Source organism: Pollicipes pollicipes, unplaced genomic scaffold (genome assembly GCF_011947565.3).
Source record: "Pollicipes pollicipes isolate AB1234 unplaced genomic scaffold, Ppol_2.1 Scaffold_7231;HRSCAF=8579_pilon_pilon_pilon, whole genome shotgun sequence".
Lineage (NCBI taxonomy): Eukaryota > Metazoa > Arthropoda > Thecostraca > Pollicipedomorpha > Pollicipedidae > Pollicipes > Pollicipes pollicipes.
The window spans coordinates 40,757,884-40,771,941 of NW_023597034.1; the positions used below are offsets into that span (position 1 = coordinate 40,757,884).

The 14,058-nt window shown below is 51.0% G+C and overlaps 1 protein-coding gene across 1 annotated transcript in view; it reads left to right on the forward strand.

Moving 5' to 3' along the window:
• The window catches only part of LOC119110117 (condensin complex subunit 3-like), a 22,451-nt gene extending 9,386 nt beyond the window's left edge, over nt 1–13,065 (forward strand). The window contains 2 exon segments of the mRNA XM_037233857.1: nt 12,135–12,209; nt 12,988–13,065. Coding sequence (XP_037089752.1) covers nt 12,135–12,209; nt 12,988–13,065 — 153 coding nt within the window.
• The last annotated feature ends 993 nt before the right edge of the window (nt 13,066–14,058 follow it).

The following is a 14,058-nucleotide window of genomic DNA, read 5'->3' on the forward strand; positions in this document are numbered from 1 at the left end:
AGGTCGATATCGCTCAAATTTTCCATGACGAATGGCGTAATAAAGACAAAAGGTATCCTGCAGACATCAACAATAGCCCTGTTAAACTTAAGCCATGCACACACATGAGCTGTGGTGGCCAGAAAAAGTCCTCGATATTTATGGGTATGCATGGTGTCAGTAGAAAAGAACGCTTGTGACTGGCACCCAGGGTGGTGTAAGCCATTTAGGGCGAAACTTATTGGCGAAGGTTCGAGAACGTACGTGACTGGATCGCGTGATTTTTTGCTCTCATGTACGTTTTTTGTAATGCAGCCATGCAATGTACTGAGATTGCAAGTAAACTATGAGTCCCAAAGAGAAAACTCCCTTCGAAAAAGTCACTGTGCTAAACGCCGTACAAGAGAAATCAAAGCCATAGTATGATGCTTTGGTAAAATCGTGTGCTTATCAATGGTCTCATATTTCTATCCTTGTCCCTAAAAAGTGTTCCAAACTCTCATACCGTTGATACAACAAGCATTTTGGCCAATCGGTATGATGTGAACAAAAGGAAACACACATCTTGAAAAAACAGGGCGAACGGAGGTACTGCTTTCATATGGCATTCCTCCGAACGGAGCGGCTTTTTAAAATCGGCACTCTGAGTTATTGGAAAGGATTTGTAAAAATTTGGCCGGACGACTCAATGTTCCAAAAATATTGGTACAAGAAATCGGACGTGTCTGATCCAAAGATGGGTGAAAATGAAGAAGAAACCACTTCCAACCACAAACATTTTAGACAAAGACTTAAGTCGGCATTAAATTTGAAATGCTTAAGAAATCAGAAGAGCAAGAGCAATGCAATGGTTTGTCGTCAGAACTATGAAACTAGCGATAACTTTTCATTCTGGAAGCGTTGGCTTTATTGTCATGTACTGTTCGTCTTTTCGCACTTCTTTTACTTTATGATTTGGTCCCATTGGACCAAATGCGCAAACACCAAAAAAAGACCAATAAACAGCAAGCTAAACAAAGAGCCCTTTCCAGGAGACCGGTTTAAATATGGGTGAAGAAGTTTGAACTTGTTCTAATACAGGCATTGAACCTGAAGGAAGTGTTCCATATTTGTATGAGGTTTTGAACTGAAATAGCCATCTTGAAGACCCTTCCCTCGCTGCCGCTTCCGAAGTAAGAAAGATAGAAGCTCACAGACACATCAATGAATTTTTCTTGCGAGATTGCGCGATTGGCAATAAATTAAATGCTTCTAGGTCGGCAATTAAACCCATTACCTCAGATCAAAGTTCCAAAAAGAGGCCGCATCAACCACAAATTCACGCTGTTGATACAAGCAATCAAAACATATAGCAATGATTATTTTGGTCCAGCTGTGATTGGTAGCTAGTGCAACGAATGGCGGAAGCACTTTTTGAGCGTGTGTCCTCTCAGGAATGCATGCCTTGGATGCACACGTTAAAGTATCCATATGGGCGAGCTTTTGGTGAACCGGGCAGAGGTGGTTAAAAGTTTTTTGTCGTCGCCGACCAAGTTTCTGCGGGCAAAATCGTTCACCAGCACGGGTTAACGCAATACATTATGATATGAAATGACAACGACGTTCATGCCCAGTAGCGTCATCAGCAATCGTGGCATCACCAAAAGCTTCTTTCATCACCGTAGGTTTCAATAGCATGCACGCAATCGAAGCGTTCATTTATACAGTTCCATTAAACTGTTTCCAGCATAACTGTTGCTGCGAAGAATGCTGGCACACCTGCCCCAAATATTAGGACAGTCCAACCACAAAAGCAGTCTTCTTCCATCCTCGGGGTTTGCTGGAGTTTCACGTCTAAGCTTAATCTACGGCTGGATTTGCTATCCTCGACCGCGAAAAGAATGGCGAAGGACTCCGACAGCTAGCTCAGCTGCGTACATGGCAGAATCCTAACCGGTGGCAGGCGGCATTGGGAGAAAACGTCCAACATGCGGGCCTCCTCTAGGCCACGTCCCCTTATGGAAACCACGTGTGCGCTTCGAGGTTCACCCCAATCATCATCGTACCCTCCACCATACCTTGGGCAAGTTCCAAGCCTGGCGCGACATGTCTGCCTAGTGGGCGCCTTTCGCTACGCTCCAGTTATCGGTATGTTAGGGTTTAAACTGGGCTTCTGGGCTGTCTGGCGAGGAAGAAGCAATATATTGGGTTAAGGCCTTGGCTCAGATTGAGGTGAAGGTGACTGTGCAAATGCTGGGTACGAGGTAGTGGGGAGCTTACTGGAAGAAGCACGCATCGGGGTCACGGAAAGATGGAATGGTAGAACGGTTTGAAGAAAACAAACACCAGTTGTTTCATATTCTTGTCACGCTGAGTGGAAGTAAAAAAAAAAAACAACAACAAAAAAACAACACTCACCTACGGCTGCAGCCAAACTTTTGAAACTGTTGCATGCGTTGATAGCCGAAGGCACCACAAATGCTTTACTTAGGCTTCATGATTTCCCACCGTTTGAACAATAAAATGGCATGTGTTTCCACCATCACGTCATAAGCTGTTGCCGACCCTGGCCGTTCCTGTTACCCTTTGCGTACATAATCGCAACAATTAGGTCGCTGATTTGGAGACACCGAAGGCGCGAAATTGTTAGTTTTGTTGAACTCATTTGTATGTATCCGCTTGAACCACAGCCTGCACACATACCACGTGAGGGTATTACGTGCGTGATATTTTCAATATGATGCGCTTAAAGCCTTACCGAAATTGGTAACTGGACACTGACGTGCATTGGCCTTTTGACCCGCACTTAAATATCCCTTCCGCGCGAAACGTGTATAAAGGTTTTACTTAACGTGATTATCAGCAGCTCAGTTTTAACAGCAAAATTTGATCCAAGCTTTTCAAAAAAATAATTTGACCGTCGAGATTTTGATCCAGGACCCCAGGTATTCGGCACACTCTCAAGCAGGCGGGAACTCCCAAACAAGGTCACACGTAAGATTGAAGCGCTTTTGAAAGGAATTGAGGTGCTCCTCGGTAACCAGGCGACCTTTGACAGGGAACATGGGCCCTGTGCAGCTAAATGGATCACGAGTATCCAGAGGATCATGCGGATATAAGGGGCCCTGACCTCCTGATAAGGTTCTGAGCGGCCGTGGGCCCTGATAATGCAGAGATCGTCTCAATAGTCGGGGGCTCTTCAGTGGCCGCCCGCAAGGCTACTGAGGGCGGTCCCTCAGTAGCCTTACAAGCCCCTGAGCACTTCCCAGCCCGACTCCCAAAACCAACAGGTGTCCAAAAGGATCGTTTTGTGCGCTGGCGACCAAATGGGTCGCTGAACGACCAGTGGGCCATTAGCAACCAACCGAACACTTCGATGACCAGAAGGACTAACAAACGATCAAAAGCTCCGATTCGTGACCAGGGGGGGGGGGGGGAGAGGTCTGTGCGATTAGTTAGGTTCCTAAGTTGCTGGAGGAGAATCCCACCCACAAGAGGTTCCTCAGCGCTCGCTGATCAAGGCCACCATGCTGCTCAAATAAAATATTTTTTGATAAAAGATAAGCACTTAAGAATATATATATATATATATATATATATATATATATATATATATATATATATATTCTGCAATCAAAACAAAGCAGACAAAATCTCATTTCAAAACCACATACGCATGTGGAACACTCCCTGTAAAAAAACCAGACAACCGAGCATGTTAATGGGGGAGATCGTAAAAATCACGGATTTATATGCATTCCATACCTTGAGGAGCAAATTTGTTAAATAGTAAAACCGTGCTGTCTACAGCGGTCTTTTACACTTAAAAGCATACCAATAGTCACGACGGAGCCTATTTCATAATGTCCGATGCTTGCCTCAAAATTTTTAAATGCGGAATATCCGCTTTTAATGATGAGCTGGCTGCTATCATGAGAATGAAGTTCAGATGGCGATAATTTATTACGTCTGGAGTGTTCGGCACATGGACTTTTCCTGTTTAAAGGGAGCGTTGCACATTTGTACGGGAGTTGGAACTGATATAGCCATCTTGAAGACCATCTGGTGCAGTTCACAGCCCTGCCGCTCTTAGGACCTAAGCCCGTCTATTTTCTGAGCTACACGCTAGCGAATATGTGCAGACTTTTTCGGCGAACTATTTAAAGGTCACTCAGGGATCCACAATGCCATAATAACGTTACTCAAATCCTGCCATCTCATTGACTATGCGGCAGTTAATGCCAAGGAAAAGGCAATTGTCAAGTCGTTCATGTCTGGCATTCGTGAGCACGATTTCCAAATACTTTTATATTTCGGCCGCAAATCTGCACTCAGTCTATACTGTGCGAAATACGAGATGTAATCAAAGAATGACGCATTGCGGGACTATTTTTACTCAACACAAAAACTGCGTTGTCTAGAGCAGCCTCTTCGCACTGAAAAGAATGCCAATAGTTTTAAATGAGCTCATTACACCGTATCTGATGTTTGCTTCAATATCATCGAATGTGGACCATTTCCTTGAAAATTGGTTGCGGCAGCCCCCAAAAAATCATGACTTGAATTTATTTCTGTCTGTGAATGCATATGAACCACAAGTGAGGCCCCTTTGCAAGATGGAAGCATGGAATGAAACATGGGCAAATGTTGCAGGTCTTCAGTGACGTGTGCGTGGTGGTGCGCTGCAAGTCAGGCACATCGTTATGTTTTGAGACCGCGGAAAACTGCATTTTCCATCCCCATGCAGGCTGCCCCTTCCTTTAACTATGTGTCTAAAGGGATGTCCAAAACAGATGTCCAAACACGTTTGCTAACGAATTTTTTTATTGTTGAAGTAAAAAAAGTTGCAATGACACCAAACGGCCAGACTGATTTTCAGGATATGCCATCGGTTTGCTATCAACATTTTTAAACATACCATAAACCAAAAAACTGACATTTTTTTCTGGCCACTGAAAAATCATAGGGTTGTATTTTGTGTTATATTTGTCGCATTTGTATTTAATTCATCAATTTTAAGTTTGTTTTTTTCATTTTCAATTAATGCAATAGAGTAATAAACTTATCGCAACGGTTTTTAAGCATTCAAAGCACTAGAAGGCCTTTTTAGATTGACCGCTAAGTACGAAAAAATGCGGCGGTTGCTGCATCATATTTTTCAGGAAAACGGCAATGAATAGTGCGAGGGAGATACAGCGTCTGTTTTCGCATGCGCGCAAGCAACGTATCGTAAAAATCATGCCAAAAATCATGTAAGTATTTTTCAGGACCTCTGTCTTAACTCAACTAGCCTTTCTTGACATCCCTTTCAGGAGCAAGCTGCAACAACGATCTCAGCCTTGAAAAGCTTCTTGATTGCGCTCCTTTTATCTTTTTTATTTTTAATTGTTTTTTATAACTTTGACCCGGACCCTTTGAATGGATGAATTTCTGGGATCAGTGCTCACGCTAAGCAGTGTTTGCTCGGTGAGCCCTGACCCCCACCATCCGATCGCGCAATTCCAGGCAACGGCAGAATTTAGTGGCGAAAGCTTTACGTGCCGCAATGCTCGGCGCGGTCCGTCCTGCTCTCTGGCGTCGACTGACCTTTAGCGCGATCGCTGCCACCGGCCGCAGGCCATACCTGTCAAGGGCAAATAGCGAGCGCCCTAAAGCGACTCGAACTTGCCACGGGTGGGAGGATCGGAACCCCCCTGCCACGGGTGGGAGGATCGGAAGGCAGGCGTTCTAACCAACTGAACCCCCGGGACGAACAAATTTTTGTGATTTTTGTGCCTCATGTAATTTTATGCATATCAAAGTATGAATTGAAATCAAGAAAAAGGATTTCCAAAAATCAGTTAAGCCAGTACAAATGACATGGTGGCGCATGTCCGTACTGGGTCTTCCGGGTCGAGTGCTTTAAGAGTCTTAAAAAAATGAACATTTTCGATTGGGGGGGGGGGGGGGGCACATCCTCACGGGCTGTCAGTCGTGTATTCCTAGCCACTGGCACCGATTTGCATTTGAGCCTGAATTTGAATGAGGATTTTTAGTTGTTTTGTGTTGGTAATATTGAGCAGCTCAGCTCCCACCTTGAACCTAAACTCGCAGCTGATACGGATTCCATCAGTAAAGATGGCTTCCACGTCGGTCGCAAGGTCCCGTAAGGGCGTTGAGTTGTGTTATGACGGTGTTTGCGTTTATGTTGCTGGTGGTGTCGGCATGGGGTGCTGTTTGTGTTTATACTGTTTATCTGAGCTGCACGGGAGGCACATGGAGACGATGACCAGTCGCCGCCGTTTGCGGTGGAACCAGCCTGATTAGCGTCGAAAGCTGATCGGTGGCATTATTTTTTAATATATTTTCTATATTTTAGAAGTTTCCTCGTGTCATGGTCGCAACGAACCAGGACAGGGAGTTAAGGGAAATGGTTCACACTTGAAGAAATTAAAGCAAGCGCCTGATATGATGCAGAAAGCTTACTTACAACTATGAGGATAGTTTTAGGTGAAAGAGAGTTCTCTAGACAGCAAAATGTATCTACTTAGTAATTATGCTTCTAATACGTCATTATTTGGTCGCGTCATCGCACCTTGCGCAACACTGATTGAGGACCAATTGAAGGCCGCTATATTTGGAAATCGTGCTCACGAACGCCGGATGTGAAAGACTCGACAACTCTATTCTCTTTGCCTAGTTCGCCGTATGGCTAATGGAATGACAGGATTTGAATGACGTTATTATGGCACCATGAATGCCTGGCTGACCTCAAAATAGTCTGCACGAAATGGCCCGCACATCTTCGCGGTCGTTAATCTCAGAAACTAGAGGCGTTTAGGTCTTACGAAGCGCAGGACTGCGCACTGCAACAAATGTTGGTCAAGATAGCCATTTCAGTTCAAAACCCCACACATATGTGGAGCACTCCCTGTAAGCACCGCAAGGCTAAGTTTTGGTGGGTAAGGCATGGACGGTGGACAGGCGATTCGACGGCGGCCAGCCGACGCGTGTGGCATCCGAAGGGAGTCCCTGTTGCTGATCAGGTTTGTCCCGCGACGCCACGAGCAGCGGACGGAGCTGGCGTTCCACCGCCAGGCCCGAGCCGGCTTCCCGGCGGTCGGGTTCCCCACCACGGAGGCTCGATGTGCGTGGGCTGGATCGCCATGGGCTGCGATCCAGCACATGGGCTGGATCGCAGCCCACGTGGGCTGGATCGCTCCTCGTCGTCAGCAGCTCTCGCTGCGCAGCTCCCCCTCGTTCTTCAGTCTCCGTCGTCATCGCAGGAGCTCTGTGTGAGTCACCTGCCTCGGTCCCGAGGCACTGCATGGATGCCCCACTCGCCTCCGACTGCGCCACGTCGGTCCCGCACCACGCAGCGATGGCGCACCACCGTGTGCCTCCCTCACCATCCCTTACCATCGATGAGACTGGGCAAGCGTGGCTTGCTGGCGGATTGAGACGCTTCTGGCGGCGCAGGACTTCAGGCAGGTCTACCCTGGGATCACTACGGCGTCATGGTAGCCGCTGGCGGGAGTGTAGACATTTTCGGCTTCCGTGACGGACGCTGAGGGATCCGGTCAGCAGGCGGCAGTGTCTCCAGCTGCCCATCGGCGACTGTCTCTGTCCCGCCGCCAGCGCCGTTGCCGCTGGTGGGGCTGCGGACGGTCGGCGACGGAGCGATGCCAGCCATTGGGGTTTTACGAATCAGCCGCTGAGGCTTTATGGTGCCGCCCTCCTCTCAACCTGGCAGGAAGGGCGGGCACCGCGGGGAATCGAACCCCGCATCTCTAATTCCCAGACGCGCAGGTCGGAGCGATGTGGTAAAGGGGAGTGGCGAAAATAGTTCTACGCTGTTTTTCTCGTGCTCATGTGAGTTTCCTGAGTTTACTGTATTTTTTCAACACGTGGGAGAACACTAACCTCTCTGCCTTATCCTCCACTTCACTCTCACTCCCCGCGTTACGCCGCCACCCGTGCCCCCGCCCTAGGACACCTCCCGCGTAGTTAGTGCCTTCACCCCGCCGTGAAAGGGCCCTCGCGCCAGCTGACTGCGGGCGTGACGTCACACACGCCGAGCGGTTCCCGCGCGTCCGTCTGTCGGCCCGCCCGCGTCAGCGCGCGGCGCGCAGCCGCACAGCTGCGCGTTTCTGCAGCTGTGTGGCCGCGGCGTCGCTCACCACTCGTCGCCTCGTCGTTCCTCGTGGCGTGGATGCGTGACGATCGACGTAGGTCGAATCCAGCCGCGTTTATCACCGGTCAGCTCGGACTGGAGCGTCGGGGAGCGACCAGCAAGCGAGTCGGCCAGCTGTGGTGGCCGCGCGGCGTCCGGTGGCACGCTCGACTGGTTCTCCCGCCGGACGTCAGCGACACTAGCACGCGGCTAGGTGAGTGAGGACAAGGACAGGCTCGCTCTGTGGGTTCCGCGGAGTAACGACGACGCACTGTTTGGTATCACCAGGATCGCCCCAGTGTGCATGCTCGAGATGATATGTTGATATCGACGCTGTTTTGTGGTGTCAGACATGTGTTGGTGCTACGGGCGCTTCATATATCGGACTCTGAAGAAGTCCCGATCAGCGCTCGTCATGTCTCAAAAAATGGGAAGAGACGGTGAGATTTTGGGAGGGTTTATTTCCATACAATGCAGTGAGTCTAATTCTAAATAAGTTTGCCAATATTAATAAGGGTTACTTTCGCCCTGGGCTCTTGCCTTCGGTGGAGGAGCGCGCCCTGGACCTGCCGTCCCTCCAAGGGCGATGTCCGGTGAGGAGCAAAGGTCACCCCGAGCGCCCCGGAAGCGTCACCGGGGTGACTGCGCCGGCAGCAGATATGACCGGCCCCATCCGGTGCGAGCCGAGCGTTCTTTGCCGAGGTCGAATCGCACCAAGCTCCGCCTCCGCGAACAGGCCGGGCGGCCCTGGCGGGCGTACGGTCACCCGCCGACACGATCAGAACAGGGGACGCCCCTTCCCCTGCCGGTACAGGTCTGCGGGGTCTACCGACGGCCGGTGGCAAGGCCGCTAGGCGAAAAGCAAGGTACCCAGCTGACGCAGGCCGCACGATCCTAAACTCATGGGTTCGCAGGTGTTGCGTTGTTACAGAATGCTATGCTGAAGGAGAGTTTTGAATTGGCTTCCTGTAATGTCCCACTATTCCGGAAGCACATTTGGTTCATTGCTTTCCTCAGCGCGGTTGTCCAGTCTTGCTTGATTCTGGATTCCGGAAATCGGGGTTGCTGACCACTGAAGTTGTCATGATTCTGGGAAATTGGTGGTAAGAAATGCGTAGTAATCCAACATGGATGCCAGTCTTTCAATTCGTCCTTCTATAGCAAGTTGGGGGACTGTATGTAACACATTTAACCCCCTTTAGTTAGACAACGTCGCACGTAAGTGTAGTGATGGGCGCAAAATAACCTCCAGCGCCGGCGTGCTTTTCAACTCTAATCATAACCAGTCATTTTCTGATCGAGAAAATGTGTCATGGTTGCTGAGTTATTGTCGTGCTTAGCACTGAGTGAGGTTTCTGGATTGTGCCACAAATTCTTGGTTTAGCTATACATCGAGCTAGCAAAGAAGTCGGAAGAGGTGAAATAAACAAACTGTCTATCTGGAAACATTGATTATTCAAGGTATCTCCGATGACGCTTAAGTCGCGTCTATTTTGCAGCGTATTGCTCGCACAATGAGGACCGTGGCGTAATTCGTGTGACACTTCATCAGTAAAACATGACAAAAAAAACAATGACAGTCGCCAGTAATCTCACAGTCATCATATCATGACTACTCAAGATGCCTCCTTGAGAACGAGAACAAGTATCCTGCGAACGCCACTTCGGAGAGCTACCTTGCTACCGCTCTGGTATTCTTGGTGACCCTGGGGTGGCTTCATGGGGTCCATCGGGCCGAGTAGTGGCAAGTGGGGCGGGGCGATTCTATGGGGTATGCACAGCTGTTTGAGACTACTGTGCTGTGGCTCCTCATACGCTCGATCTGTCGTCCCTGGACCTCATATTGTTGGATGGCCTTAAGAGCCACATCCTCATGGACGAGTCGGCGAACCTTCAAAGCTCAAGGCCACCCTCAGGCTGCAGATGGGCGCGTTACTGTGGGCAATCGACCAACCAGTTGGTTACCTCTTTTAGCAGGTTCGGCTGTTGCGTACCCTGGACCGCCGGGGGTCATCGGGAGCACCCACGCATGGAGGCCCAGGGGAACGTAAGGGGGGGGGGGGGTCAAGTCAGCATTGGGGGCTTAAGTCAGCACTGGGGGGCTCAAGTCAGGATTGGGAGGGGGCAGTCCCCCAGAAAGTATAAAAAGCAAACCCTTGAATACGTTGCGGGAGTCACTAACGGCATTGTCTGCTGTCAGTGGTCTGCTGTCTTTGGCTATGGCTGCGGTCAGTGGCTCGCTTACTGAGCTAGACTCAACGGTATTGCCCGAGCGACGAGCCGCCTGAGTCCAGTCCCCAGTCGGCCGGTTTCACAATGGATCAGCCTGAGACCAAGCTGGATTTCTGGTTCGCTGTGTCGGAGACTGGAATCGGTGTACCAGCGCATGGTGTGCTGGAACCCTCGGAGACTCGAATCGGAGTGCCAGTGTATGGTGTGCTGGACGCTTCGGAGACTCGAATCGGAGTGTCAGTGTATGGTGAGCTGGAAGCTGCGGAGACTCGAATCGGAGTGCCAGTGTATGGTGTGCTGGACGCCTCGGAGACTCGAATCGGAGTGCCAGTGTATGGTGTGCTGGACGCTTCGGAGACTCGAATCGGAGTGCCAGTGTATGGTGTGCTGGACGCTTCGGAGACTCGAATCGGAGTGCCAGTGTATGGTGTGCTGGAAGCCTCGGAGACTCGAATCGGAGTGCCAGTGTATGGTGTGCTGGACGCTTCGGAGACTCGAATCGGAGTGCCAGTGTATGGTGTGCTGGACGCTTCGGAGACTCGAATCGGAGTGCCAGTGTATGGTGTGCTGGAAGCCTCGGAGACTCGAATCGGAGTGCCAGTGTATGGTGTGCTGGACGCTTCGGAGACTCGAATCGGAGTGCCAGTGTATGGTGTGCTGGAAGCCTCGGAGACTCGAATCGGGGTGCCAGTGTATGGTGTGCTGGAAGCTGAGGTGGCTGGCTCCGCGCTCGCCAGGCGATCCGTCGGCAATGAAAACGGACATTTGGAGAGGGATGTACGAAAACAACATCTTGATTCAGTGGTAAATGAAGAGGTAAATTCAATCGTAAATATGGTATTAATTCAATGGTGAATGCATTCCATGCGTCCTGATATTTTTTGGTCCGAGACAAAATTTCAAAAGGCTTCTGTCCGCAGCTCCGCAACATAAACTTCCGTCCAAAATTATTTATGTGTGGTCTGAGTCCGAATTGTTAGAATATCTGGGCCTTGGCCTGATTTTCAGTCAATTTGGATTGAGTGGGAACCCAACGTTTCTAAGTTGGTGAGTGCATGCCCGGGCCCGTCAAAGCTGTAGAGAATCGCGACACCAATTCGTAGTCCACTGAGTCACCAGTCCTTACGAGGGTTGCGTCTGGAGGGACAGTGGGTATAATACAACACGGCGGTGTGCAGGGCCTTGAATAAGGGTCATTCAGGGTTGTGTGTCGTAGACAGCAATCGTCTGTTTATTCTGCGTGCTCCAGTACACCAAGCGTTGACCTTTACTTCAGACTGCGCCTGTTGTGCAACTGAGGGGTGGCGGAGGACTGTCTTTGTTTGGAGTTGTGCAGAATTGGAGTGGGTTCATCACACTGTGCACGCGACTCGGTGTCTGTTGATGCGACTACAACCTACACCGTTCGCGCCTGGTGTGGGCGCGTGCGGTGGGTCACGTGACCAAGCCTCGTGGGAGCCGTGGTGTCCAGTGCCGGCACGAGTCTCGAGAGAGGCACCTTCATTACGATCGGTGTGGGCTGAGGAACGTGCTTAATCCAAAACTTTGACACAACGTCCGAACAGCCGTGACCCGGGCTAGCCATTGTTGTCGCAGGAAGTGAAATGTACTTCTGTAAGCTACCAGACCACTGAGCTGGATACACTGCAGTTTCAGCTGGCTACCGAGCCGGGCCGGTGCAATGGCGGCACTGCTGACGCTGCTGACCTGGCTGGCGGCGCTGGGCCCGGCGTACGTGGCCACCTGGTGTGGCTGCTGGCTCCTGCTCGACCTCAGCTTGCTGACCATGCAGCCGCTGCTCTCGGGCATCGCCTCGCTCGGCCTCGGCCTGACGCTGGGCTACCCGCTGGTCTACCTCCGCCACGAGGTGGCCGCCGACACGGCCCAGCGTCCACTGCTGGCGCTGCTGCATCACCTCGTGGCGCACATGGCCACGGTGCTGCTGTGGCGCGGCCTCTGGATGCTGCTGGACGCGGCGCTGGGCCAGCGCTGGCCGTGGCTGGTGCTGAGCGGGCTGCTGGGCGCGGCCACGCTGTCGGCGCTGGGCTGTCTGCCGTCGGTGGTCGCCGGGCCGCCGATGCCGCAGGGGCGGCGCGGCGCTGGCGTCGTGTCCAGCACGCTGCTGGAGGCGGACGCGGCGCAGCGGCCGCTGTTCGCCGTCGGCGACGCGCTGGCATCGCTGGCTGGCGTGCAGACCCTCTGCCTGCTGGTGTGGCGCGCCGTCTGGACCCTGCTGAACCAGCACCTACTGCCAGGAGCGCCGCTGGCCGCGGCCGCCGCCGCGCTGACCGCCGGCACGCTTGGGCTGGCCGCCTGCACACTCGCGCCCCGGCTGCTGGGCTGGACGGGCCCTCGCGACGCTGGGCCACCCGGGCTGGGAGTGCGGCTCCGTGCCGACGCGCTCGCCTTGCTGACGCTCGTGTGCGTGGTGGGCTACTGGAAGGGACTGTGGGACCTCATGGTTCAGCTGGCCGTGCCCCAGTATCCGGGTTTGGTGCTCGCGCTGCTTTATGTGCTCGGGTTTGCCATTTTGGCGATCAGTGGCTTTACGAACACTTTCAAGGTCGGTGGTGTCAGTCGGAACAATGGTCGGTGTGAATGGCTGGAGCCGTTGAATGAAAACCTGGACGAGCTTCCGGAACCAGCAGAAGAGCGACTGCAGCTGCCGCGATCCGTGGAACTACCGTGATGCCGGCAAGCAGGAGCTACCAGGCTTGTATTAGTCATGTGGCACTGCGTGTGTGTATTTATATTGTGTGCCCGTATATTTAGTGATTAACGACGTATGGCTTTTATCTTCATTGTGGCAAGTTGTTGTTTTAGAACCATCTTAATATTTTCAACACACTGATGAATGATTACAGACATAAATACAAGTTGTTGTTTTAGTACCATCTTGATATTTTCAACACATTGATAAATGATTACAGACATAAATAAACATCGAAATGGCTGAAAATAAATCACTTGCGTGTTATGGCTTGCCTGTTGTATGAGAATGTTGAACTAGCACAGGCATGCAAGCAAACGTCAAACAGTATGCATTTATGCTTTGCCATACATCGTGCGTTGGAACGCGCATCGAAAAGACAGACGACCGGATGTGTGGAGTTTTTGATAGACACACCTTGCTTTCGATCCCCATGCAGACGATGCCGCAAGGCGGTGCAGTGCAATGCTTATTGAGTAGGTCAGACAAGCACAGCCATTAGCTTCAGATAGGAATGGTGGGGGTGGCTGAGCGCACTGATGCATGCAAAGAATGTTGATCTCACTACAGTTAGGTCAGTGTTAAGTGTGAATTACGGGCAATGCAAGATCCCTGACGTGCCCAGAATTTTTTCTCCCTTTTAGTCATATTTTTTGCTTCTCTCCTTCAAACATGGCTTCTAAAGGGGGTAATCCACATTTTTGTGGAGTTTTGAGCTGAAATAGCCATTTTGAAGATCACTCGGTGCATTCCACAGCCCAACGCTTCTTAAGACCTAAACCCCTCTAGTTTCTGAGCTAAACGCCTGAAGGGATGTGGAGACTGTGTCGTACAGACTATTCCAAGGCCATCCTGGCATGCGTGATGACATAGAAGCGTGATTCAAACCCCGCCGCCCCATGGGCCAGCCAGCGTTCAAGGCCGGGAAGAATTTCATCGCCCAGTCATTCAGACCTGGCGTCCGTGAGCGCGATTTCCAAATTTGGTGGACGTTACTTGGATCTCA